Source organism: Eremothecium gossypii, chromosome IV (genome assembly GCF_000091025.4).
Source record: "Eremothecium gossypii ATCC 10895 chromosome IV, complete sequence".
In the NCBI taxonomy this organism is placed as follows: domain Eukaryota; kingdom Fungi; phylum Ascomycota; class Saccharomycetes; order Saccharomycetales; family Saccharomycetaceae; genus Eremothecium; species Eremothecium gossypii.
In genome coordinates, this window is record NC_005785.6 from 1,067,360 (window position 1) to 1,093,675 (window position 26,316).

The 26,316-nt window shown below is 52.6% G+C and overlaps 15 protein-coding genes across 15 annotated transcripts; 8 read left to right on the forward strand and 7 right to left on the reverse strand.

Moving 5' to 3' along the window:
• Nucleotides 1-328: 328 nt before the first annotated feature.
• Nucleotides 329-1,219, forward strand: CYT1 (ubiquinol--cytochrome-c reductase catalytic subunit CYT1; the record flags this gene model as incomplete). Its single annotated transcript, NM_209657.2, has 1 exon — nt 329-1,219. One exon carries the CDS (start codon nt 329-331, stop codon nt 1,217-1,219), a length of 891 nt encoding a protein of 296 aa, NP_984304.2.
• Nucleotides 1,220-1,752: 533 nt separating this feature from the next.
• On the forward strand, nt 1,753-3,102 carry MSA1 (Msa1p; the record flags this gene model as incomplete). The annotated part of the gene is made up of 1 exon (NM_209658.2): nt 1,753-3,102. The coding sequence occupies one exon, from the start codon at nt 1,753-1,755 to the stop codon at nt 3,100-3,102; it is 1,350 nt and encodes a 449-aa protein (NP_984305.2).
• Nucleotides 3,103-3,273: 171 nt separating this feature from the next.
• ALG8 (dolichyl-P-Glc:Glc1Man(9)GlcNAc(2)-PP-dolichol alpha-1,3-glucosyltransferase) lies at nt 3,274-4,986 on the reverse strand (the record flags this gene model as incomplete). Its single annotated transcript, NM_209659.2, has 1 exon — nt 3,274-4,986. One exon carries the CDS (start codon nt 4,984-4,986, stop codon nt 3,274-3,276), a length of 1,713 nt encoding a protein of 570 aa, NP_984306.2.
• A 355-nt stretch (nt 4,987-5,341) lies between these two features.
• Nucleotides 5,342-7,144, forward strand: VPS5 (sorting nexin 1; the record flags this gene model as incomplete). The annotated part of the gene is made up of 1 exon (NM_209660.1): nt 5,342-7,144. One exon carries the CDS (start codon nt 5,342-5,344, stop codon nt 7,142-7,144), a length of 1,803 nt encoding a protein of 600 aa, NP_984307.1.
• An 83-nt stretch (nt 7,145-7,227) lies between these two features.
• On the reverse strand, nt 7,228-9,693 carry TRZ1 (tRNase Z; the record flags this gene model as incomplete). Its single annotated transcript, NM_209661.2, has 1 exon — nt 7,228-9,693. One exon carries the CDS (start codon nt 9,691-9,693, stop codon nt 7,228-7,230), a length of 2,466 nt encoding a protein of 821 aa, NP_984308.2.
• A 311-nt stretch (nt 9,694-10,004) lies between these two features.
• GYP1 (GTPase-activating protein GYP1) lies at nt 10,005-11,723 on the reverse strand (the record flags this gene model as incomplete). Its single annotated transcript, NM_209662.2, has 1 exon — nt 10,005-11,723. One exon carries the CDS (start codon nt 11,721-11,723, stop codon nt 10,005-10,007), a length of 1,719 nt encoding a protein of 572 aa, NP_984309.2.
• Nucleotides 11,724-12,509: 786 nt separating this feature from the next.
• On the forward strand, nt 12,510-13,478 carry MTD1 (methylenetetrahydrofolate dehydrogenase (NAD(+)); the record flags this gene model as incomplete). Its single annotated transcript, NM_209663.2, has 1 exon — nt 12,510-13,478. One exon carries the CDS (start codon nt 12,510-12,512, stop codon nt 13,476-13,478), a length of 969 nt encoding a protein of 322 aa, NP_984310.1.
• Nucleotides 13,479-13,576: 98 nt separating this feature from the next.
• On the reverse strand, nt 13,577-14,596 carry RPF2 (rRNA-binding ribosome biosynthesis protein RPF2; the record flags this gene model as incomplete). Its single annotated transcript, NM_209664.1, has 1 exon — nt 13,577-14,596. One exon carries the CDS (start codon nt 14,594-14,596, stop codon nt 13,577-13,579), a length of 1,020 nt encoding a protein of 339 aa, NP_984311.1.
• Nucleotides 14,597-14,868: 272 nt separating this feature from the next.
• NUP133 (Nup133p) lies at nt 14,869-18,216 on the forward strand (the record flags this gene model as incomplete). The annotated part of the gene is made up of 1 exon (NM_209665.2): nt 14,869-18,216. The coding sequence occupies one exon, from the start codon at nt 14,869-14,871 to the stop codon at nt 18,214-18,216; it is 3,348 nt and encodes a 1,115-aa protein (NP_984312.2).
• Nucleotides 18,217-18,275: 59 nt separating this feature from the next.
• Nucleotides 18,276-18,611, reverse strand: DAD2 (Dad2p; the record flags this gene model as incomplete). The annotated part of the gene is made up of 1 exon (NM_209666.2): nt 18,276-18,611. The coding sequence occupies one exon, from the start codon at nt 18,609-18,611 to the stop codon at nt 18,276-18,278; it is 336 nt and encodes a 111-aa protein (NP_984313.1).
• A 167-nt stretch (nt 18,612-18,778) lies between these two features.
• Nucleotides 18,779-20,725, forward strand: SGO1 (Sgo1p; the record flags this gene model as incomplete). Its single annotated transcript, NM_209667.2, has 1 exon — nt 18,779-20,725. One exon carries the CDS (start codon nt 18,779-18,781, stop codon nt 20,723-20,725), a length of 1,947 nt encoding a protein of 648 aa, NP_984314.2.
• Nucleotides 20,726-20,815: 90 nt separating this feature from the next.
• On the reverse strand, nt 20,816-21,838 carry CDC21 (thymidylate synthase; the record flags this gene model as incomplete). Its single annotated transcript, NM_209668.1, has 1 exon — nt 20,816-21,838. The coding sequence occupies one exon, from the start codon at nt 21,836-21,838 to the stop codon at nt 20,816-20,818; it is 1,023 nt and encodes a 340-aa protein (NP_984315.1).
• A 383-nt stretch (nt 21,839-22,221) lies between these two features.
• Nucleotides 22,222-23,211, forward strand: UFE1 (Ufe1p; the record flags this gene model as incomplete). The annotated part of the gene is made up of 1 exon (NM_209669.2): nt 22,222-23,211. One exon carries the CDS (start codon nt 22,222-22,224, stop codon nt 23,209-23,211), a length of 990 nt encoding a protein of 329 aa, NP_984316.2.
• Nucleotides 23,212-23,237: 26 nt separating this feature from the next.
• On the reverse strand, nt 23,238-25,664 carry AGOS_ADR221C (ADR221Cp; the record flags this gene model as incomplete). The annotated part of the gene is made up of 2 exons (NM_209670.2): nt 23,238-25,306; nt 25,412-25,664. 2 exons carry the CDS (start codon nt 25,662-25,664, stop codon nt 23,238-23,240), a joined length of 2,322 nt encoding a protein of 773 aa, NP_984317.2.
• Nucleotides 25,665-25,899: 235 nt separating this feature from the next.
• Nucleotides 25,900-26,316, forward strand: AGOS_ADR222W (ADR222Wp; the record flags this gene model as incomplete). Its single annotated transcript, NM_209671.1, has 1 exon — nt 25,900-26,316. The coding sequence occupies one exon, from the start codon at nt 25,900-25,902 to the stop codon at nt 26,314-26,316; it is 417 nt and encodes a 138-aa protein (NP_984318.1).

The window sequence follows — 26,316 nt, forward strand, 5'->3', positions numbered from 1 at the left end:
TTTTCACGACGTTACCGCGCCCACACCTCCGCGCCGCTGGCCAATCATATTGCAACATTTTCCGCAGCTGCGGTCACCCTGTACGACAGAGCGAAAAATTTGGACGCCGGCTAAGATCGATATTCCCGGGTTTTTAACGGGCAAAAGTTTTCGCCCACTGGTACAGTCAGCAGAAGCACGCAGTATCAGCGCAGACTTGTCCAGACTTGCTCCGACTTGTTGATACACCTAGGGACCCGGGAAGGTTGCTCAGTTTGCAGAAGACCAGCACATCACATCAGGATCGCTGGATTTGAGTTTTAGGATCTGCCACAGACTACGAGTAGGAATGTTCAGCCAATTCGCCTCAGCAGCCAGACGCGCCGGCGGCGCAATGGCGCTCGGGCCAATGGCCCGGCGCGCGGCAGTGGCCGGCGCGGTGGCCACTGCGGCCATCGGCAGCACGGCGCTGTACGCAGACTCGCTGACAGCGGAGGCCATGACCGCCGCAGAGCACGGCCTGCACCCTCCGGCGTATGGGTGGTCGCACAACGGCCCGTTCGACACGTTTGACCACGCGTCGATCCGCCGCGGGTACCAGGTGTACCGCGAGGTGTGTGCGGCGTGCCACTCGCTGGATCGCGTTGCGTGGCGGACGCTGGTGGGCGTGTCGCACACGAACCAGGAGGTGCGCGACATGGCCGAGGAGTTCGAGTACGACGCCGAGCCCGACGACCAGGGCAACCCCCGCAAGCGCCCCGGTAAGCTGGCCGACTATATCCCCGGCCCGTACCCCAACGAGCAGGCCGCGCGCGCCGCCAACTCCGGCGCCGTGCCCCCAGACTTGTCGCTGATCGTCAAGGCCAGACACGGCGGCGCAGACTACATCTTCTCCCTGTTGACCGGCTACCCCGAGGAGCCCCCAGCCGGCGTCCAGCTGCCCCCCGGCACCAGCTACAACCCCTACTTCCCCGGCGGCGCCATCGCCATGGGCCGTGTCCTGTTCGACGACCTGGTCGAGTACGAGGACGGCACCCCTGCCACCACCTCGCAGATGGCCAAGGACGTCACCACCTTCTTGCATTGGTGCGCCGAGCCCGAGCACGACGAGCGCAAGCGCCTGGGCATCAAGGCCGTCGTCCTGCTATCCTCGCTCTACCTGCTCTCCGTCTGGGTCAAGAAGTTCAAGTGGGCCGCCGTCAAGAACCGGAAGTTCGTCTTCAACCCACCTAAGAAATGAGGGCCTGGCGCTGCCCGCCCGCTTTTTCTACCGCCCCGTGCCTGACTTGGACCCACGCATACTGATGCCATTATGATTTGGAGCGAGCGCTGCGGGGCCCGCTGGTCACGTGATGCCCAATATTCTGTCCGGGTCTGCACCCACCACACGCATACTGTACCCGCTGTCCGGCGGGTTTTTGTCCCGTGGCGCCCCACACGCGTCGCGCGTCGCGGCCTCGCCCCGCCTATTTAACCTCATCTTTGTTATTATTTATTAAGAGGAGCACCTAGCGTAACATAGATCCCACCTCTTTCTTCATACGCCTATGTACATCTACAGACCTTTCAGCGAGCCGAGACACGTTGTCCTGCCGCGGCACGCGGCGTTCCCAAGAGAGACGGAGGGCTGAGATAGCATATCTGTATACCCGATCCGGCAATGTGCATCCAAATAAGAGTGAAAATTTTGGACGGGCGCCCTGGAATGTGCTAAAAGGCCCATGCGCAGCAGGCAGGAGTCGGAGCGGAAACAGACGACACGAGGCGCAAAGAATGGGGCAGTCTGGGCGCGGGACTCCGCGCAAGCGTGGGCGTCCGTCAATCTTGAAGAACTACGGGGACCCGATGAAAAGCCCGATGGCATACTCGTCGCTACAGGTGCAGCGGTCGGCGCAGAGCTTCAACAAGCCGCTGATGCGGATTCCGGCAGCGAGCTCGGCCGGGGGCAAGTTCAAGACGCCGGTGCGCAAGACACGGGAGGGGTCGGGGACGATCTCGTTTGCAGAGCGGGGCTCGCCGCCGTCATCGAGCGAGTCGGGCGGATCGCGGGGGACGCTGCGGTTCCGCAGCGTGGTGGTGGATACGCCGCGCAAGGGGGGCAAGGAGTCGCGCGCGTCGTCGCCGCTGACGCCGTGCGACAACGTGTTCTCGTCTGCGTCGCGGGCGCCGCGCAGCTCGCCGCCAGCGGCGGCGGAGTCGCCCCTGCGCAAGCGGCCGGCGGAGCAGCGGTTCAAGTTTGCGCTGAGCATTGACGAAAGCGGCAAGGCGTGCATCTCGGGCGTGGCGGATGCGATCACGTGCGCGCCGGCGAGCGCGGGTTCGCTTCTGCCGTCGGTGAAGTTCGACAAGCGGCGCGTGCTGGGGCTGCTACGGCAGATGTCCAAGAAGCCGGCGGCCGGTGAGGCGGCGGCGGAGGTGTGCTCGGCCGGCAGGCCCGCGGAGCCGCCGGCGCCGGAGTGGCCGCCGTGCTCGCCGCAGCCGAACGCGTCCGCGATCCCGCTGACGCCGCGCTGCGCGTCGGTGTTCCAGTTCAAGACGGGCTTTACGCCCTGCAACGTGTCGATCGACGAGCTGCTCCGCAGCCCGCAGGTGAAGACGGCGGGCGACAAGCTGCTAATCTCCTCGTACACGTCGCCGGGGCCGTACGCGTCAGGCATCGCGCAGGACCGGTACGTGTTCAAGGTGTCATCGGGGGACCCGCTGCTGATGAACGACGACGACTCGGAGCTGCTGGGTCAGGTAGGCCACGATCCAGCCGAGCTGTTCCACGCGGCCCACTCGCCGCGGCGGCCGATCTGCTTCAACACGCCGCCTTCCTGGGTGAACGTCGGGTCCCCCCCACACTCGGCCTCGGTGCTCAAGCTGGACCAGGCGCAGCTCTCCAAGGCTGATGAGCAGCCATTGGGGGCGGAGCCGCTTGGCGGAGAAAGGGAAACCCCGTTCCATTATACCCCGTTGATACAGCAGGCGATGTCGGGCACCTTTTCCAAGTACCACGCGCCTGCAGATCTTCACAGTGCCGCGGTCGTGGTCCCGGAGATGCACGCGGCAGAGAAAAGGACTTTACCTATCGAATACGACGATGCTAGGTTGGCTCTCAAGAAACTAATTAAGAGAGAATGAATAAGGCGGTAGCTATGGACATAGATACTGCGAAAAGCCACGATAGTGGCAGTTCGCCTGTACACGGCGCTGTGCTCGCGGCCGGTCAAGCGGGGCTCCCCCCCGGGCCGGCATTTGTACAGGAGAATACATAAGCTCAGTTATGCTACAAGAGATACGTAATGTATGCTGCTAAACCCAGAGCGGCTCATCAAAATTGTAGAGCCAGGAAAGTCCCATCCACGAGGTGCACACCCCAATGGCACAATATATACTATAGCACATTAGCCCCAGAAACTGGTACTTCTCTAGCGCCTCGAACTTGCCCTCCAGAAGCTCCAGATACTTGACGCCAAGAACCATGGGCAACAGGAGCATGACATACACAGCAGCCAGTCTATCGAAAAAGAAGACGCGGCGCTGGACGCTTGCGGAGGCGGGCACCGTCCGCTTGAGCGCGCTGTGGTAGACGATGCACCAGATCAGTGTGTACAGGACCTTGATCACGAAGCTGCTAGAGCTATATAGCAGCGGGAACAAGGACACATAGCCCGACGCCGTGAGCAGGCGGAACGGCGTCAATAGCCGCTGGTCAAACGAGACGAGGAACGAGAACGGCACAATGACTAGCATGATGGCCTTCTCGTGCACATGCCACCCGAAAAGGAACGCTGAGAAGCCGCAAAGCGACAGCGACCCGATGAAGCGCTTGAATGATGGGTCAAACAGGACCGGCAGGACTGCCAAAACCTGGTAGAACAGCGTGAGCAAGAAAGTCAGCTTCGGCTGGATCTGCGGGAGGATCACAAACGACACGTCTTGTACCAGCCCCCGCGTGCCGTGGTTGCCCGCAGCCATGCGCGCCCGGATCTCGTCGATGCTCGCGGGGATCAGCGGTGGCTGCACGAGGCTTGTCGCCAGCTTGTACACGTACGGCACGCGCAGCATCAGGAAGGTCAGCACCTTGTCTACAAACGAGTAGATCGCCCAGAAGTTCGGCGCCCAGTACGCGTGCGTCAGACCGCGCGAGAACGGGAACAGCCGCGCCATCAGCTGCGGCATCACGCCCGCAAACGGTGCAAACGTCACGGCCATGATCGCAAGCACCACGCCGCCCAGCCGGCACAGGTTGCCCCACCGCACCGCAAACACCAGGTCCCGGTAGCTCCGGAACCGGAACTCACCCAGGTCCAGCACGTACGCCCGCAGCAGAAACACAAAGTACGCAGGCGCCAGATACAGGAAGATGTGCTTCAGGCACAGCGCGACCGTGAACAACGCGCCGCACAGCACGTAGCGCCGCTCCCGCGCCGCCACGATCGACGCCACCAGCACTGCGAACAGAAACCCATTGTACTGGAAGTGGATGTGGTCCACCAGCAGAAACGCAGGCGACAGCGCCACGCTCGTCGCCACCACGAAGTTCACCGTGCGTTCCTGCGCCGCGCTGCGGTTCACGTACACCTGCAGCACCACGTACAGCAGCACCTCCGACGCAATCACCGTCAGCCGCTGGAACACCACCGTCGGCCACCCGTAGCGCCCCTCCGCTACCAGCTCGAGGCACCCGTCCCGCCGCACCGCGCCCGGTACCACCTGTGACAGCGCCCACTCGAACCATGCGAACAGCGGCGGGTAGTCCAGCGTCCACTGGCTCGTCGCGTCCACGTACCACTCCCGCAGGGGGAGCCGATGTGTCACCGCCAGCCAATTGCGGTGCACCTCGAAGTCCGTGCTGTAGTACCCCGGCATCAGCAGCAGCTTCAGCGCCGTGCTGGCCACCCAGAAGTTCCACAGTGAGTACCTCCGCGTTCCGCTGTCCTCCGCGCCCTCTGCGTCTGAGCCCGGCCCTCGCCTCCGCCCCGACTTGTTGGCCCCTTCAGTCTTTTCGCTACGCTTTGCCATCGCTCTCAACTGCTCCTATACTTCCTGCACTCCCTCCTGGAGAACGGAAGCAAGCATCAGAAAATTGCATCTCGCTATGTTCTCAACGCTGTTTAAGGACACGCTGCGCCAACGAGAACCTAACTGGCGCACAAATGCAGAATATCCATAACCTGGTGCCCTGGTCTCAGCCCAACGCACGTTGCCGCGGCTGGGTAAGTCCACCTTGGCCAGCCAAGCGCCACTCGCGCCTGCGAGGCCGTCAGAGGGTCTGAAGTCGAACGTAGAAAGAGACCTTGGTCTTTTAGCTCGTGGTGATAAATTACAACAGTAACCCCTTGGAGACAGACGCGCCACTAGCGTTGCAGCAAGCGGCATGGACAGCAACAACTGGCTAGAAGCCCCGAAGTGGGGCAGCGCTACGGACAACACGGTGGGTCAGCTGAGCCAGACGCTGGGAACGCTGGGGCAGGGCGTGCTGGGCGGGTCGGCGGCCAAGGAGGAGCTGGAGCACAACGCGTGGGGCGCGGGGCCAGAACGGACGGGCAACGAGAACGACGGGGCGGAGGGGCAGGAGGAACACTCGCAGAAGCTGCTGAGCACGCTGGCGCCGCACGAGGACCCGCTGCAGGGGCTGGGGGAGATACGGTCGCCGGGGAAGGACGACCCGCTGTTTGCCGGGGGCTCGCCTCTGACGGTGGAGCCGGAGCCGCAGGGCACGAACCGGGCAGCGGGGGGCAAGAAGCACGGGAAGGTGCAGCGGCTGTTCAGCACGACGATGCGGCGGCGGGCGGCGCTGGGCGCAGAGCAGCGCGCGGACCTGATCCAGGACCCACTGGCGCGCGAGGCGGCGCCGACGCAGCCGGCGCCGGCGGTGGAGGTGGCGCGGCCACGGGTTGCGGTGCAGGCGGAGGCGCCGCTGTTTGAGCTACCGGCGCAGGAGCGTGTGGAGACGGCGCCGGCGGCGCCGGTGGCGCTTGAGACGTTTGCCATCGCGGTGGTGGACCCAGTGAAGGTCGCGGACCGGACGTTCTCGCACGTGGAGTACTCGGTGCGCACGCGGTCGCCGCTCGTGGGCGATGCGGAGGTCAGCGTGCAGCGGCGGTACCGGGACTTCCGGTGGCTCTACCGGCAGCTTCAGAGCAACCACTGGGGGAAGGTGATTCCGCCGCCCCCAGACAAGCAAAAGGTGGGGCGGTTCAAGCAGGACTTCATCGAGAATCGGCGGTTCCAGATGGAGCGAATGTTGCAGCGCATCGCGCAGAACGCGGCCCTACAGAACGACCAGGACTTCCTGTTGTTCCTCACGAGCACGAACTTTGTGCAGGACTCGAAGGAGCGCGAGCAGGCCACTGGCTCGCGCGCGTCGAGTGACAGCAACGATCTTTCGGAGATTCACCTGAGCGAGCTGACGCTTCTGGGGCCTGACGATGCAGAGAGCGTTATTCGCAACGGAGGGTTGGAAAGCGACACCGGGTCTCTCTTCATGAGTCTTTCCTTCAGTTCAGTGCCCAAATATACAGAGCCAGATACCTTTATCATGGAAAAACGGCAGCATATCGATGTAATGGAGGAGCAGCTACGTCAGATGTACAAGTCCTTAGAGCTCGTGGATAGTCAGAAAAACGAGCTAGTGTCTGTAATCAAGGAGTTCGCGGCCACGATCAATTCTCTGGTGGAATTGGAAGCCTCGAAGAGGATATCGAGCATTTTATCGAACTTTGCGGAAGTCCACTTGCGCATTATGGAGTCTCTCCAACGGACTTCCCTGCAGGACTCGCTGACTCTCGGTGTGACGATCGATGAATACCTCAGGTCACTAGGCAGTATCAAGGCGGTTTTCAATCAGCGGGCAAAGTTGGGCTACTATTTGGTCATTGTCGAATCCGACCTACACAAGAAGCAAGCACATCTGCAGAAACTAACGACAAGCGGCAAGAGTCCAACTGATAAAGCCGCTGCGGCCAAGCAGGAGCTCGCCAACCTACAACGGAGGCATAAGACAATAAAGGATCACTGGGAACACATTGCAGAAACTTTGCGGGATGAGCTAGCAGCATATAGTGAAGCTAAAATCACAGATTTCAGGAACAACCTGGAGATATACCTCGAATCTGCGATCGAAACACAAAAGGAGTGCATTGAACTGTGGGAAACATTCTACCAAAATAATTTGTAGATAACGTATAAATGCGACGATGTCTAGTAGTACATACGGTGCTAGAATTCTGTCAATAAGATGTTTAAAAAATGCAGACTTTATTAGTCTTGACCCGATTCTATGTCTTCCTCCTCTGCGAAAAGCCCTCTTAGGTACCTGAGCTTTGTAACCTGTTGACCAAGGCTCTTATAGTTTATAATCATACCGTCAAAGGCATAGCAGCATGCCTCTGCTTTAACCTCTAAGCTGCCAGAAATTTGCGGTGCCTTAGGATAACGCTGGGAAAAATGCGTTAGTATCACCTTCTTCGCGCCCATGGTATTTGAGACAGAAATAGCTTCATTGATAGTGCTGTGCTTCTTCTTCTTTGCGTCCGCGAGTAGCTCATTGTCAAGCGTCGCCTCGTGGATCAAAAGGTCAGAATGCTTCCCAATCCCCTTCGCGAACTTGTCAAAGTTCGGCCGCGTGTCTCCAGAATATGATACCTTAAACTGCTCCTTCGAAGAGCTACCGACGTAGAAAGAGATTGCGTTCGAATACGCCCATTCGCAGTGTATCGCACGGCAAGTCTTGAATGATGCAATCTGCAGGTCCTTCTGCATATTCCGAATGTGTCTCCACGGTATATTTACCGTAGAATTATCAGAGACATACCTCCTCTTTTCCCCATTCTTTTCAACAAGAAGATTCAACCTGTTGCGCGCAGTGGTATCGATTTCTTCAGGATAACCCAAACTTGGCTGGTAACCCTGTGGTTTCCTTTTCGGCCCATCTAAAAAGTGCTCACAGCTGATATAGTTAACCCTTTCTAGTATACTACGGTCTTCCAAGGTGAACCACTCTTCAATAAAGGTATCATACTTCCATGGAGCTACCAAATAAATCTTCGCCTCTGGATCCTCCTTGTTGTGTAGGTACCATTCTTTTAGCAGCGAGGCTATCCCTAGATGATGGTCAGCATGTAGATGGCTCAAGTATATCATCTTCAAGTCTCTGAAAAATCTCGGTATTTTAACTTTGTGTAGTAACCTATGGATCGAGCCCAGTGTATTTTCACCAGCATCTAGGATAATATTCCTATTAAGAATGCGTCCATCAGCGTCATATGGGATTTTGAGTAAGGTCGAAATAACATTTCTGTACTTAGAAGGAAGAGCACTGCCCGTACCCAAGGTCATAATCTCTACATCTCTTCTCTTGCCTTCAGTGTTGAAATTATCCACTTCTTTTTGCGATGTCACGACATCATGTAAGTTTGAATTCTCAATCTTCAAGGGCTCTATACGTTTCTGGTAAACTTCTTCCCATGACTGGTACCTGTCCGGTGACTCTGTAATGTTTATCTTCAAGGGTTCATCTCCAGGCGTATATGGCTCAATGCTAGCAGTTACACGGGTAGAGTAGATAAAGACACGAGAGCTTTCAATGGTTGAGCTAAATGGAGATTCACTGGTATTATCCACCACGGCATCCACTGGGAGCTGTTTATCAAAGCATCTGTAGAAATCCCCAGAAAGGGTACGATCAGTAAACGGAATGTTGTAAGAAGAAGGCTGCAATGTTTTAAGCTTCAACATCGTTACACTTGAGTCCCAGAACGAGATATTATTCGGTGTTATAGTATCATGAGAAACAAAATGTTTTACAGTCTTACCATCAAAGAGTTCCATAAAGCGTATTAATTCGTTAGAAACTGTTACCTCTGATCCCAGAAGGTAGTACACTGCACCTAACCCTTCCACATTGTAATCAGCAAATTTTTCGAAGAAGGCTGGGATATAGTCATCGCTAGGTACATCGAGGATCAACACCCTAGCAAATTCCCGTTGTTTGTGTACAACCTGCTCAGGCGTTATAACAGTACCATCCGCCAGAGTGATGCTCCGTCCTTCTGCAAGTTCGCGGCGCACCGGCCCGCCAGGCACCCCTAACCTAGCAGCCTCTTTAGCATCAAACTTTCCTCTGACTGGGTTGAAGGTTATCTCATATGACGTTGAGACTTGAAGCATAGTATCCTTTGGTAACCGCATAGAGAGCTCTGGATCAGAGGAGGGATCCTGATAAGCTGTAGGAGCAAGCATAGGGAACATGCGTTCCGCCAGGAACTTAAACTGTTGTACCGCCGCCTTGCCCAGGGGCTCGATTCCCATCATACCAGGTCGCCGAACGTTTAAAGCCTTCACTGATATTAGTTCATCCCGATATGTCTCCCCGTCTTTCATAGTATTAACATCAAGGTCCATTCCGAAGCGGAACACGAAATATCTCCAGGTGCTCACGACATAGCCTAAAAGCGCTGACCCATACGTCAGCCGCATGTTCTTATTACCTTGGTCAGAAGCCGTCAGTATCATGCCTGGCAGCCCTCCTATGCTGGCCCAGTCCATCTCGCCCGTCAAAAATATATTGTTAAGTCGAGATAAGCGAGCCTTGCCCTCAATACAAGCTCGCTGTGCACCCTCGGGGATCTTGCCAAAGAAGTATCGATCTCCATGGCCAGCCAGTAGTTGCAGTAGTGGGTGTTTAGTGTCTGCAGTGGGCTGTGTAACAGGAATTATGCGAAACATGTGCGCAAACTGCGTTGCTACCGTGCTGGGACTTCTGGTACAGCGTTTTATGTATGTCGTGGCAACCTTTCCGGTCCGAAACAACTTTGAAGACACCTTTACTGATTGCCGTAGCTTTAATAGAATAGCAATTTTGTCACTTTCCTTTAGTCTCGCGCCGAAGTAGCGAGCCCTTTGCCGATGAGATTAGTTGGTGGTGAAAAATGATGAAAATCCAAAGACCCCGGTGAAATTTTTTACCCATAATACGTACATAGGGCTAGTGTCACAGGTATGCGGCAGAAAGTCATGCCTAGTCAGCTGAGGTTCGCTTAGCGCCAGTGGGAAATAGCATCCTTATATAATGACTGCCAAATATAAGCTTCACTAAGCAACATCTCGACTTCAGACTCTGTCCAGTGCCTCGTAGGCGGGTTCTGTAGGAAGGTAATGATAGCCTGGAAGTCCATGCTGACCAACTGATCGCTCCATTTCACTAGGAAGGCGGCACAGACGAAAACATGAAATTCGCTGAGAGATGGCTGGCGTGGAGGGGCATTTGGTGAAGAGCCCACAGCAGCAGAAGCGCCTGTTGCAGACGAGGCCATAGTGGACGGCGGAGAAGTGATAGCTGATACAGACTTGGCGGGAGAATCAGTATATGTTTCGAGAGAAGTCTCTGATAGATATGTGTCCCACATCCGAATTACCATGTTCATTTGGAACTCGCGCATCAGCAGGCAGCTCATCCACCGGACGGCAAACTGAATGAACTCCACGCCCTCGGCCTGGAAATGCGCATACAGGTCACCGTCGATACGTTTGACCAACTGGCCGAGATGTTTGACCTGGGTTAGAATACCTGGTTGTCCGTGGATATAGTAGTCTGTGATCTGTTCCACGAGTTTCGTGAGACACCAGAAAGAATCTGCCTCGACATCTTGTTGCTGACTCGGCGTGAGATACGATGCGGGGTCCAAGGTGTCCACCTTGTCTTTCTGCGAGGGAGAAAGGTACTCGGATAGGAACACTTGGTAGAAGGGTGTTACGAGGTCGTTGATTCCCTGCACGTAGCCGCTAGCGGGGTGTCTGATTGCCCACAGGTAGAGGATCTTTTGCAAGCTTTCCTGCACAACCTTGAACTGATATAGGGGTATGTGGGGATTCGTCCTGGGGATGTCTATCTCAATCTGGTGCCATGTTGGTTCATCGCGCAAGTGAAGATCCGAGAATACGCGCTGGATGCCGTCGCGGTACTCCTGGCGTTTCCGCTGGATGGTACTCTGCTGGCGCTTGAGATTTGCAGGTAAGTAGCCGATCAACAGCTTCCATACCTGAGGCCTGTGTACCATGGGAACGCCATTCCAGCTCAGTTTCCGTAGATCGTTCAGTTTAATCACCTGGGACGCACTGCCTTGCGGTTCCAGCACTGCCTGAAACTTGGCCAGGCGTTGCATCACGGCATTAAGCTCCTGTACATCGCGCTCGTGCTGGGCCTCCAGCTGCAAGCGCAGTTCAGCGCTGATATGCTTCCCGCCCGGTGTAGACATCTGCGGCAAGCTAGGGTAGCTGCCCGACCGCCGCAGCGGCGAGCTGCGCGCGCCCTTGTCAGCCGTCTTCTGTGCCCCCATTAGTGGCCGTATCATCGTCTCGATCCCGCCGTTTGCCATCATCGGTATGGGTGTGTTGTAATCGTCAATTACCGCACTCCAGTCCTCGTCCAGGTCCGTAAAATACTTGTCTTTTTTGCCGCCAGCGTGGTTAGACCCGCCCGTGGTGTTGCTCCGAAGCGGGCTCAAGTGCACGCCGCGGTGGCTGCTGCTGTGGCTCGACAGGGACCGCTGCATAGTCTGCGACCTCCTGATGGCGCTAATATTCCCATCGCTATCTGCAGGCTCCAGCGATGGCGACGCCAGCTGATTCGACTTCGCCGATGACGGCGTCTTCCACGACTTGATCAGCGAGCCCACAAGCGACGAAGATGATGAATTTGACTTTTGGTACATTTCTTTGGACCCATTCCCATTATGGGGAACCGTCCTGATAGCCATCACAATGTATAGCTCGCTACTCTGAACCGCGTGGCAACCACTGCAACCGTCAGCGTCACACTACCCAGTATACTTCGAGTATCCACTCTACGCGACTGGCTGGCAACTACCAACATTAGTCTTTCAAGCTACTCTTAATATTACAGTCTGGTTAGCACTATAATAAAATTTCCTATTCTGGTCACGTGATGCATCCTGTATGGCCTGGCCACGAACTCCGGCAACAGGCCACCTCAGGCTGGCGAGCGTGCGCCTCCTGCCGTGTGTGCCGGCACTGGATGTTCTCCTGCTTGCCACTACTATATGTGGCGCGGCAGTGACGGTTCTGCGCGGCTGTGTGAAAGGGGCTGATGCTTCCTCGCAGCACTGGCATTGCCATTATTGCTGGTTAGGTTGTGCAAAAGCCTTTTTCATATGTCTTTGTCTATTGACATTTACAAACAATTGTCAGTCTACAGGTTCAAAATCATGAAAAGCACGCTAGCACGGCCCCATCCGTACACACTTCTTGCTATCTGAACCCGTTGGCGCGGTCGCCAGCCAGTGCAATCATGTAGATGTGTCTCCTGGTGGTTGTTCACGACGTCCGCTTCGCTGGGATCACTACCCCGATCTTGACTCTGCTGCTTGCTAACAAGTGACTCTGCCGAGACGACTAATGCAAAAAAGCCAATTAACACTTGCAAGATGTAAGGAACTAATGCATGAAATGCGACACGGAGAGGATATATATTAGCTCTCTGTGAATGAAGACAGGAGTTTGTGCAAGCGGTCGTTGCATCAGCGATGTCTGCAACTAAACCTGGGGCCACGATTCTTGCGTCAGCCATCTCGAAGACGTATGTTCCCGAGATAACTGCCAAAGTGGAGCAGCTGCGGGCTGTGCGGCCCGCGGGCCCGCTGCTAGTCGGGTTTTTGGCGAACGAGGACCCTGCAGCTGAGATGTACGCTTCGTGGACGAAGAAGACATGCGAGGCGATGGGGTTCAGGTACGAGCTGCGCAAGGTGGACGACCGGGACTTGCTGGAGGAGGCCATCATCGAGGCGAATATGGACGAGGGGGTGGACGGGATCCTGGTGTACTTTCCCGTGTTTGGGAACGCGCAGGACCAGTACCTGCAGCAGGTTGTGGCGCGGGAGAAGGACGTGGAGGGACTGAACCACGTGTACTACCAGAACCTGTACCACAATGTGCGGTACCTGGATGACCGGCAGGAGCTCAAGTCGATCTTGCCCTGCACGCCACTGGCCGTTGTGAAGATCATGGAGTACCTGAAGGTGTACAATCAGCTGCTGCCGGAGGGCAACCGGCTGTACGGTAAAAAGTGCGTGATCGTGAACCGGTCGGAGATCGTGGGGCGGCCGCTGGCCGCCCTGCTCGCAAACGACGGAGCAACTGTATACTCTGTGGACGTCGAGAACATCCAGGAGTTCACCCGTGGGGAGGGGCTCAAGTTCTCCAAGCACCATGTCAGAGACATTGGTGCGTACTCGGAGGAGCTGCTGGCGCAGTACTGCAAAGATGCAGACGTCATCATCACCGGCGTACCGAGCGCGAGCTACAAGTTCCCGACGGACTGCATCAAGGATGGGGCTGTGTGCATCAACTTTTCGTCGCACAGCAACTTCGACGACTCCGTGAAGACCCGTGCTTCGCTGTATGTACCGTCCACCGGCAAGGTCACCATCTCCATGCTCCTCCGGAATATGCTCCGTCTGATTGATAATCGCGAGAAGCTCAAGACCCTGAGATAGGTCGGACTTTTGTGTCGTGATAGAGCGATCATCATGGTAATGGATATTAAAAGGAATGTACGTATTTTACAAAGTTATTTATAGGGCATTGGATGCCGCTATTTTCTCTGCTTCTTGGCTGGTGGCTCGATGTCAGTAGCTGTAACGAAGTCGTCGCCGTAGCTATCATCGTCTAGATAAGTTTCTTCGTCTTTCAGGTACTCCTCCTCCTCAGCGTCGACTTGGTCATACTTGGATTTAAGCCCCTTCATTTTCCGTGTCTGCAGCTGGTTGAGGTCTTGCTTGCCGACATGCACCCGACCAATCTTGTCACCCATGCTGTCTATCTCAACGTTCTTCGCCGTCTTGACCTCAAGCTGCTTAGCCTTCCGGTGAGCCTCCTTCACCAGTTCTGGCGAAGGCGTGTGAATACGGCCAATCTTGAAGTCCAGGCGTGGTCCAATCTCCACAAGCTCCACACGCGGCAACTTCTTACCACCTTGGCTGCTTCTGTACGTCTTAAGCCTGTAGACGCGGAAAAGGACGTTGGGCAATGGCTCGCCATCCTCAAAGTCGCCCTGGATCGTCATTGCTATCACATGCTGAAGCCCTGCAACGTCTTGCAGCTTGGTCACCTCACCGCGGAAGAAGTCGAGGAACAAAGACTTGACGTGCTTGTATACTGGGTGAGAGTCGAATGCCGCACCTTGGAAGGAAAACATCGGTTTCAACCCCACTGCAAACGTCTGCTTCCGGAAGTCCGCTAGCAATTTGTAGTTCTCTGCAATCTGCAGCTCCATCATGTCGTAAACCTTGTACCCAAACGTCCTTATGAATGTCAAGTTGTTGCGCCGCTTCTTCGAGTTGGAGCAGACCACCACCAACGAGCTGTCATTCTTCTCGCTGAGAAATTCGACACCCGACGCATCCTCAAACGGACGAAGCTCGTTCTTCCGCGTGAAGCGCTTCACATCAGGCTTCTTGAGTCCACCAAGGTCCACCATAACATCGTGCAAGAGCTTATTCGAAGTTTGGCCAGGAATTAAAAGCGCTTGCTTCACGTTCTCCGTCAATTTCGGCTCTTTTTTCTCCAGAGCTCTCTTGGCCCTGGCATTCTTGGGCTTTACGGTTCTAATCATACTATGGCAAACCTGTAATACGCAGGTACTGGCCTGTGAGAATTCGATCTGGTTTTAACTCGTAGCTCATCGCATGCACATAAAACTTGTAAGTTCGCAAATTTTTCAGACAACAGAAAAAGAAATCCAACGAGGTGTACGGATGCACTTTAGCATCTTTCAGTTGACGGAACTGCGCATGGAGTAAAGCTTTACCTTACGCTAAAGTGAGAAACAGGGCCGGGGTTGTTACTTTGGAGGGCCTTTGCGTACTTAGGTATCACGAGAACAAGATGCCAGAGCCCGTATTTCAATTGAGGAAGGAGTTGAATGTTTTCGCATCAGAGGAGGGGGGTGCAACGGAGGACATCTCCAGTTATGCAGCGACGGCAGATTCGTCGGGCATCACAGAATGGAACACCAGTGACAAGTTTACAAATGAGATGACGTTAACCGAAAATGCGAAGTACACTGTTAGCCAGCTTGCACCAAACCTGTCATTCTTGCCTGAGCAAGCGACGGATTTAACAGGTGCAGTGGACTACTACTCTGGCAATGCTCTATGCAACGACCGTGAGAATTTATACATTTGGCCGTTTAATTCTCCACAGCGGCGGCTCGCGTGCATCCGGATCCCACTGCATGAGGAGCACGAGGTATTAAGTGGTGCGCCGCTTTGCTGTTTTACCTGGCCGTCTGCGGGAGAAGAGAGTGAGCAAACTAAATCCGCAGGTGTGTTGATTGTGCATGCAAACTCTGGACTTGTGCAGTTTTACGAAGATATCCATACAATTAACAGTGTGTCCACTCTGATCTCTAAGAGTCGTGTGATACAGTTAGATCTCCGCTTTAGGGACCGGGAACATGCTACGGACGTCGTTAATGCAGAGCCATCGGGAATTCTAGTTGCAACGTCCTTTGGAAGGCTGTTGTTATTAACAATCCGGGATAGTAGTGGTAAGCCTTGCCTGAAGCTAAGGCAGCAGCTCATTAAATCGCAGGTTGGCTTCTTTTCGGGTGCTATGAACACTTTCAAGGACATAGTAGCTATTAAACCAAGTTTGATCACGGGTAAAGGCGAACGTCTGCTTCTCACCATTACAAGAGGCGGAGAGCTGAAGATTTGGAACGTTTCTGCCACTATGAGCTCCTACAAGCGTGTCGAAGTTAACGTCTACCAGCAAATATTGGAATCGCTTCAGGAACTTTATCCTTTTGCTTACGGATCGCTGCAGATTCTAGATCTAAATCCGCTACCATCCGATCCTTACTCATTGCTTGTTTTATCTTCCATTTCTGACGGCAAGGAGACTTACTACATACTGACGGCCATAAAGGTTGAAGAGAGCAGCTTTTCCATTTTCTCGGTATACAGGCTGAACACATACACAAAGGCCAACGACAAGAAGCCACGCTTATTTATCGCGGGCGATCTAGAGAATGGGGAACAACCTATTGAGCCTCAAAACGTTCCTGTCTACCTGCTCTTTGAAGATGCTGTGGTTATAACGCAGGCATTTACGCAGTTAGATTCAAATTACCCTCTAAGAAAGAAATGGGAAGATTTGGTTAGTCTAAAGGAAGACAGCATGGTTCTAGGGCATGGCAATGACGAGAAAGCGCTATATTTAATTAATGGTAATCGGGGTGTCGTGAAGATTGAAGCAAAGATGGAACCATCTGAGGATTACAGGTTTGTCAAATCACACATAGACCAGGCAGTGTACTTCTCACAGGTGCCCAATACCCCAGTCGAGTTTAACCTACCGGATTCAATTGAGCTAGAGAGGGAGGAAGTAGAGGAAGATCTTTTGACAAGTGGTGATGAAATATTGCTTTCATATTCTAGCTATATTCCTCCCAAATTACACTCAATGACCAGTCACCTACAGCTAAGGGTGGATTTCTTTGTTAACTTGCTGCAATTTACTCGGGCGAACTTTATTTACAAGGTTTCACCGCAGGTTAAGCTGAAGTTGTTAGAGAGCTATGAAATCTTGAACTGTTCGCTCTCGCTTTCTTCCTATCTATCCTCTGACACTGATCTCACCACACAATGGCACAGAGTACTATTATCCGAGGAAGTGACAGAAGAAGAACTCATGCTTCACCAATTGAAGCGCTTTCCGGAATTATTCGGCAAGTTTTTGGCTGAAATAGACGAGCCACTTCGCTCATCAAGTGATATTAAATTTAAGGTCGCTGCAGCCGATCTGGTCAATTGTGTCATTTATCACTCTTGCTTAGAAAGGGGTGAGAGCGAATATCGTTGTAACCAGTTAAACCTTGATTTAACAGAGGTAGGCGATGATTTGCCTTGGTTCATTAACTTTTCTATTCCAGACAGTTTGAACAAAATACTATTGCACCTATTTTATTCTTTTGAAGATGGTAATGTCCCAGATGAATACCATGATAAGCTCCTCGAGATCATCAAGTCATTGTATTATATGTGCAAGCAGTCCGATGTCTGGTATGCTGTGAAGGGCTCAAATGCATATGAAGCAGGCTACCAGGCTTTAACTAAATTCTACACTTCAAACCATCTGACTTGGATTCAAATCCTTTTGAAGATTGGCCGGTCTGTCGATGCCCTGAACATCGCAGACTTTTATCATGACCTCAGCGGACTTGTGGAAACACTAAGCAGCTTTGACTATGAGAAGGCACATCCTCTTTACGAGGAGTACTTCACCAAGTATGGCTACCAATTTAGCAAGACCCTGTTCACAACCGTCATAGAACAAGGAAAGATCAATGATTTATTCTCTAGATTCCCATCTCATCATGATGATTTGGTTAGATTCTTTGATGAATATCCCCAGTACGGACATGTTTCATGGATTGGCAATATATTTGACCAACAATACAACGCTGCAGCAGAGGTTCTTGTGTCAGTGTCATCGCCTGACGCAGCAAAGAAGCTAGATCTAAACCAACTGCAGGTTCGACTAAGCATTGCAAAATTAAGCGCATTAGCGGAGGAGCCCATTTTAAACATGGATCTCCTTAATACCATACAATCCGGACTAGACCTCATAGATTCACAGAAAAAGGCGGCAGAACTTGCCGGTGAGCACACTTCTTTATCCAAGAGGTATTTAGAGACAGAGTCGCATTACCAAAGCATCCTAGAAAAACTAAAAACAAATATTGTTCTATCAGAATACGAGCTGGTCGGCATTTACACGGTCCTGGATGATGTTACAGCTTTTGCAAAGGCTCTGCACTTCCTTTCACTCATCAAGACTATTCCTGAAGATTCCAGGCAATTTCTTGTCTCAATGATCTGGCGCAGATGTATTCTCTTCAACGATTGGAACCACACCAGCGATGACCTATCCACGGCGCTATACGCAACTTTGTTGGCTTTCTTTAAGGAAGAGTATTACCGCGCTGGTATTCCGCTGCCACATGTTCCCAAGCTCACCGCGCCTATCAGCAAAGACACCCTTTCCGAGCAGCTCTTTGCTGGGGTCGAGTGTGGCAATCTCTTACTGGACGGCGCTGAAGCGGACACTAGTGCACTATCTGCTGTCCAGACAGACATGGAGTCCCGTATCCGCTTTCTCATCGGATCTGCGCATAGTGAAGCAGGCGCCTCTTGCGTCGTCAACTATGAAACCAACACCGTCGATTGACTATTAATTACCCTATTTAGATTTAACCCGCTGTATAATCCAGCCCGCAGCACTGCTGCTCACTCCTGCGACTCGTTGGCCACATTAACCCTGACGAGCGTCTCCGGAAGCGGCGGTTCTTTATCGGCTTCCGGCCTGCTACCGTTGCTCCACGCTCCAACCTCGTAGTCGTTTTCTGTGTACTGCAGCAGAGATAATGTCGCCTGCGAGATGGAGTTCAGAATTGAGTCCCAGTTCTTGAGCACACTGGACACGCATTCCGCGTTATCATGCATTTGGTGCACCTGCTTTGATAGCTCATCTAGTTGAGCTTTCAATGTATCCGTTAGCCCGGTTACCTTCTGAAGATACAATAACTCTGACTTCTTGCTCTGATACACATCTTCAGGCACCATCCTTGTTGCTAGCCTCACGCGACTCCTCGAGTCCTCCTACAGATGGCATCGTTCACTTGTAGCAGAACACGCAAAATCATGAGGAACGTCAAAGGCGTATTTTAGAAACTTCCAAATGTAGCAGCAAATATAATACACATACATCATTATATACGTTGTAATGAACGATGTACAAAAAGGTAGTTGGCGGTTGGTTTGTTTACCTGGTTAGCACTCAAATCTCATCTGGACGAGCGGGCAGTGCACGATTTGGAGGTCATCTGGGTTATCCATCACCATCGGTAGCTTATATCATGGCGAGGGCGTCGAGGAAGGCTAACGGCAGCAAAGCCAAGTCCAATTCGGTGCAGGAGTACCTCGATTTGATAAGCCTGCAGAAACAGCAATTCGATCAAATGAGGGCAAATTATTCACATCAGAACACGCAATTGGCGAAGTCGAATTCAATGCTGATGATAAAGATCACAGATCTGGAGACCAAAATAAGCGAGCTGGTGCAGGAGAATGTACAGCTCCGAAGTCGGCTGTCGGTAACGGAGCTGCGATTCAAGGAACGACTTAATCAGAGCTTCAACCTGCTGGAGCACGGCGCGTTCCAGCGCTTCGACGAGATCGTAAATCTGTTTGCCGTAGTGAGGGCTCAGCAGGGTCTACGTCCAGAGAGTGCAGCAGCGACTGAGCAGGCACAGCGACGGTTCAAGGGTCTGGAGCAGCGGGGCGTGTCACCAAAGGTGGTGGGGTTTGATGTGCCGTCTTCAGACAGTGTGCGTGGTGAACGCGAAACCTTAGATGACCGTGCACAGCAGCATCAAGAAGCAGACAGCATGGAACTTAATGTGGAAGAAACGCAGCCCCTGCGTAAGAAAAGGAGGAGGAGTTCGCGACGTGAGTCGCTTTTCATACCGTCTGACTTCGATTTTTCAAACGACAGTCTTGAGAATGCGTTGAAAGAAGCGGACAAGTCACGGTCTGCGAAAGATGAAGCGCCATCTGTTGCTGAAGACACCATAACTGAAGAGAAGCATCGCGAGAGTGCCTCTCGGACAACAGAGCAAGGAGAAAGCGAATCCAGAACAAAAGAAGCCTCAGGGACATTGACACAATCGAACGAGGATGGTATGGGGAACGATAAGAGTCTACAAAAGGAAGGTACGCAACAAGAAGATGCCGCAAACTTTACACATTCAATTATAGAGTATTTCATTCCCGAAGAATACGATGTTGGGTCCTCAGACGTTGCTAACACAAGTAAGTCGAAACTAGAAGTGTATAGAGATGACAATGAAATAGAGTCATCACAGTCGACCAGCAGCGGTGAATGCAAAGAGCTCACGGGTGAACTATCTTCTGCTCAGCCACCGTTCGTTCAAATACCAGCTTCATCGCAATCAAAAATCAAACACTCGCTCAAACCTCCAAGAACAAGTCAAAGAAAGATTGTAGTTGATGAAGTGATGCCCCATAATGATTATTCAGACGCTACAAGGCCGCGTAGGACGCGGGGGAAGGCAGTTGATTACAAATGGCCTTCCTTAAGGGCGAAAATGAGAAGGCCGACCGACAAGCTTGTAGACGCCACGACTGTCACAGATATTCACGAATTACAGGTCCCAACCAACCGAAAGCTACGCAAACAACGCGAAGGAGTAGCAGACTCGGCGGACGTACACGGGGAGACTGATCATGAACAGGATCCGGAGCAGTCACCAGCGGCTGAAGACGTATCAGTGGGCCTTCAGAGCATCAATTCAAACATACAAAAAGATGAAGTAAGTGATCAACCACTACAGGCGACTGAAGTTACACAGGCATTACCTGAGGATCTGCCATTGAGGCAGCCAATGGCACTGAAAGATATTACGAATAAGATACATATAGTACAGAAACCAAAGAAATCACTTGCAAAAAAACCTATCATAGGGGATGTCAGTGACGAAAACTCATACTACGGAGATGATACATCTGCATCAGGTTTAAGGTTAAACGAGGGGGATCTTTCGGTATTTGATTTAATCGGCGGCGTCAAATGTAGTAACATACCTAAAACGCATAGGGCGCGCGCCAAGGCGGAACGGCAAGTGGGTAAAAAGCCAGCGTTCAAAGTTTCAACATAGCATTTGTAATAAAAGTGGCCATAGGCTACGGGGGAATCGGTTATACATCTTTAGACGACTACTAAATAATATAATAGGATATGTGACTATCTAAACGCTCATATTCATTTGTATTCTGGGGTGTGGATTATAGTCCGTAATCTCGAAGTCATCGAGGGTAAAATCGTCTATATCTGTCACCTTTCTTTTAATACGTAAGTTGGGGAATTCCCTGGGGACACGTTCGATTTGTTCTTTTAGCGCAGCTATATGGTCACTGTAGACATGTGCGTCTCCCATTGTATGGATGAATTCACCAGCGTCCATGTCACACACCATTGCAATCATTTTCGTCAGGAGGGCATACGATGCAATATTAAATGGAACACCAAGACCCATGTCGCAAGACCGTTGGTAGAGCTGGCAAGAGAGCTTAGGTCTGCTGCCTTCAGGTCCAAAACTTACATAGAACTGGGAGAGCACATGACATGGAGGAAGCGCCATCTTTGGGAAATCTGCGGGATTCCAAGCCGACAAGATAATGCGACGGTCATATGGCTTGTTCTTAATCTTATCTATTAGCTCCCTCAGCTGGTCCACACCCTTTCCCGTATAATCGTCATCGCATGTCCCGTATTCCGCTCCGAAGTGGCGCCATTGGAATCCGTAAACCGGCCCGAGATCACCTTCCCGGCGGTCGTGCAACCCTAGTCCGTCTAAATATTCTCTCGACCCGTTTCCCTCCCAGATTTTAACCCCCTGTTCCGATAGCTTCTTACCGTCCGTGCAGCCTGCTATGAACCATAATAGTTCAAGTATGATGCCCCGCGTAAATACCTTCTTGGTGGTTAGTAGCGGAAACTTATCGCCACTCAGATCGAACCGAAGTTGCGGCGGCGCAAATAACGAGTACGTGCCGGTACCAGTTCTATCAGGTCTGAATTCACCATGCTCAATGATGCGCTTGCACAAGTCAAGGTACTGCTGCTCCTCTGCATTGACCGACGACCTCGTGTCCGATTTAACTGAATCCATTTTCAGATTAGGAAGACCCATATTCCGTTGCAAGGTTAGCTGATATATATAATGAGCTTGCCTCGCGTAAGTAGGGTCTTTCAAGCTGCGCCAGCTCATCTCGATATATTTCGCGTCTCAGTTATATGCTTTAGTGCGGTGTTCAGGTGCACCGTGTACACAATAAACAGCACGTGATCGTAGTTGATAACCAGGAGTACCAAGTATTAATGATATTTTAGCTAGAATTGTCCTGGGAGCTACTGCAGTGTTTGATGACTTCTCGTGGCCCTTGGTTATTAATTGTACCTTATCGCTGTCATCATAGGTATCAGAATGTAGGATCCAGAGTCATTATACACGATATTATACACGTGATCACATCACTAACGTATAACATGATGATAACTCGCTTACGTTGGGATATCGGATGGCTTCGCAACAGGTACTATTAACAAGGTAGTTGATAGTTTAGGATTAGCAGGCTACTGAGCCATTGTACGATGGCGGATTTGACTCAGTTATTCAGGAAATATGTGGCGATAATTGAGGAAGCGCGGAATGACCCCGATGGCGAGGCCGACCAGCGTAGCAAGGGCGTAACACAGAGCAATGGCTCCATGGAGAAATTCAGGATAAAAGACACATTCGTGAAGGAATGTAGTGAGCTTGCGAGGCATATTCTGGAGCTCCGGAAGGTTTTAACCTCACTGGAGGGGCCATACCTCAGTGAGGGAGAAATGTCGGAACGGGAAAAGGACGACTTTGATGTTGAGGCGCGGCTACGACTACAGCAGTATGTCGAGAAACTAAAGTACTTGGAGAAGTACGAAGCGACGCGGCAACAAGCCAGAAAGGTCAAGGGTGACGCATTGGGGTTGATGGGGCTGATTAATGGTTGGTCTCACACGATGGCGGGGTTCCATCAAACGACCAACCAGCATCGACTAGGGATATTGCAGTCGGTCGGGTTATGGCTGACTGCGACCTCTGTGCAGCTTTCACAAATGCAGCGTGAAAGGCTCTCGCGCCAGAGAGAGCTGGAATCCATCGATTTCAATGCACAGCTGTATGTTCCTACCACGCTTGTAAGCGCTGTTTCACATAGCCCCGCTGTTGAAACTACACATGAAGAGATAAAACAGTACGAGGAGACAATGTCGATGTTAACCCAGGAGCAGCTACAAGTGCTGCAGACGGAACATGAAGAGCTGCTGAACCAGAAAATGCAGGAATTGGAAAAGGTTCAGAAGCTCTCGAAAACGGTGATTGAAGTGGCATCTTTGCAGAACGAATTGGCAACCCACTTGCATGTTCAAACGCAAAACATCAATGTACTTCTAGATGCCAATGATGACATCGAACTAGATGTGCAAAAGGGCAACAGACAACTCAATAAGGCACGTGAGCGCGGCAGCAAATCCGCACTAATGGTGATATACATGTCCATTATTTTTGGACTGACCATTTTATTTCTGGATTATATAAATTAGCTTAGGTGATTCGCCTTAAAGTTCTATCAGGATGCATCAATTGACTTTACCACGCCTGCAGCGATGGTTTTACCGTCTCTGCGTAGCAGGATGCGACCAAAACGCTTATTTTGGTCGAAGGTTAGCAGCGGCATTTTCAAACCTCTGTCAGTGAGTTCGATAGTGACAATCGCCGACTGATTGGAGCCTATATGCCGGACCTTCTTTTTCAGGACCTTTGAGGGATCCTGTTTATCAACAGCTTGGTGCAGACTTTTTATACGTGCAGAGCATTGCGCTCCTCCTCTGAATAAAATGAAAGAAGCGCCGGGCAAGACTGGTTTATCAACCTTGAAAGTCAGCACTTGCGAGGTGAAGGTCTTACGGCTTGGAATATCAAAGCCAACAATTGCAGCTAGATCCCCCCCTTTTATATCTTCGAAATTAGCGTTCTTCAACTTCAAAGTAACAAAATCGTTTTGCACAGCGGCACCTACAGGATTCCTTTTATCTCCGACATAAATGTTATCGACCACAACAGTCTGCTCTGATGGGTATATGGTAATCGTTTCGCCAGGCTGAACCGAACCCCCAAGCACTTTCCCAGAGACATAGACTTCATTGTTCTTGCCGCTGGAATGAGTGTCCAGAAGAGAAAATAGGAAAGGGGTCTCGGATACCTGTTGCCCATCAAGTCCAAAAAATGAGACAGAAACACGTTCGAGCTCGTCTACCAGGGATGGGCCTTTATACCAATTTTGGGACGGAGGATAACCCTTTTGGTATACCCCTTCCCCAGTTAATCCAGAGCACGGAACCCAACTTGTCTGTGGTTCCTTGAACCCAATATCTTCCAGGAAACTCAAGAGTTCGAGCCGAATGGCCTTGAAGCGCCCTTCATGCCATTCTACGGTGTCCATCTTGTTCATTGCTAGAATAATATGCTTGACGCCGAGCGACCGCGCCAATATGATATGCTCACGGGTCTGGCCATCCAGGTTGAACCCCGATTCAAAAGCATCGGTAGCACAGTCGATCGTGACGATTGCCACATCCGCTAGGTTAACACCTGTAACCGCATTGGGAACAAAGTCTCTGTGCCCCGGTGCGTCGATAACGGTGAACGTGGACTTTGCAGTTTCAAACTCACTGGTACAGATGTCCACAGTAACACCGCGCGCGCGCTCCTCATTGGTCTGATCCATGACCCATGCTAGGTGGAAGGAGCCCTTACCCGCTAACTCGGACTCCCTCTTCAATTGCCTTATCAGTTTGGTATCCACAGCACCCACGTCGTACAACAACCGCCCCATCAGCGTAGACTTGCCCGCATCCACATGGCCTAGAACAACAAACGACATATGGGGCTTCTTCTCACGTACATATGCAGGGATGTCGAATGGGTTCCGCGGGTTAGTGGGCTGCACAACCTTCTTGGCCGACGGCTGTTCGCCCTCCTTCGGCCGCGAATCCTCCTCCTCGTCCTCGTAGTTCTTCGGGGCCGCGTCCTTGTTGTTGAATTTCAGATCGGCCACCTTCTCGGCCACCTGCTTAATCTCAAAGGCTCGCTTCTGGGATTCCAACACCACGTCATCCGGCGAGGGCTTCATGAAATTGGCACTGGCCTGCTTCTTAGCTGCTTTATAGTTGTTAGGATAAAAAACTGAGAACACCTCCTCCACTCGCCTCTTGAGCTGGGTTTTGCGTGGTTCTGCGCATCCTGTCTGTCTCGAGAGGAGCACGCTCGACAGCTGCAGTGCAGGGCGCGCTGCAGGCTTGAAGGACGGCTGACGCTGCAGAAGAGCCCCCAGGGCCATCCACTGGTCTTGCCGTGCCTCCGTCCTTGCGGGGCGCGCTGCAACAGGCTTTGCCTCAGGCGTCGCCGCCGCCGACTGCTTCCGCAGAGACGACAGCGTCTGCATCAGCGACGCGCCCGGCGCCGGCGTCGCGTCCACAGCTCGCAGCGCTGGCCGCTTCATCTGCAGCTTGCTGGCCCCGCTAGACAGCCCCTTCGCCCGCAGACCGTCCAACAGCGAGGCGCCGTTCGTTCCCGCCGCCGCCCGCACAGGGCGCGCCGCCGCCCGCGCGCTCGCCAAAGACGCTAGCGCAGAAAGCCCTGCAGGATAAGGGAGTTAGTATCTTGTTGCTGCACCCCCCTTTCCACGTTAGTACCCCGACGCTCCCAGCCCCCGAGGCCAGTGGCAAACGCCCGTTTACATACCTTTCTTCTTGTACCGCCGCTTCAGCTGCACCAACGCCGCCTCCAGGTCGAACTCCGCGTCCCAGATCGCCTGCTTCACTGCCAGGTTGTCCCATCCCTGGTGCTCGCTCAGCTCTGCTTTTGCTCGTGGGAAGAGCTCATTCATCAGATCGTATTCCTCGTCGTTCAGGTAATCGTCCAGTTCTGCCTCATCTTGAAACTCTAGCGGGTCCTCCTGTGTATCCATATCATCTTCATCGTAGAACCGACTCATCTCAACTGGCTAGCACTGCACGACAGCGGTATGGGCTTTGTGCTTATCCCTTAGTCTAGGGAACGTCTGGATGAAAAGGCCTAGAATGTGCGAACAGGTTGAAAAAGAAAGGCTGTCAATCATCTGATTCGATGCGGCGCCTACTTCGCTATTTTAGTTTGGTGCAAGTCATCCGGGTTTACGCTTAGGTGGCTATACGCAGGCAGGCTTATAGCGGGCCACGGCTGTGCTGGGGATGGCTGCAGATAGTTATATAGTAACACACAGGCGGAATATCATGCAGTGCCAGCTGTTCAACGTTGTTCCTACGCAAAAACGTAAACGGGAGTCGCAGCAGCGGCTTTGGGCGGGAAAAGCCGTGTTCGAGGAGCTCATGCTCCCGGAAATGGGGCAATGGACGCCGACGTACCAGCTGAAGTTCGAGTATGAGAGCACGCCGCATGTGTTCTGCCGGACACGAATAATGCGGAGGCTGAGAGACGTGAAACGGGTTCTGCAACGGCAGCCGGACGGAGCATTCCACGTGCTGGCACGGGCGCAGGCGCTGGACATAGTTCTGGAGCTTCGCATCGGCGACGCGGCGGAGGAGCAGAAGTTCCAGGACATGTGGCAGCGGATGCTGGAGGAGTTCGAGATGCTGGCGGAGAAATAG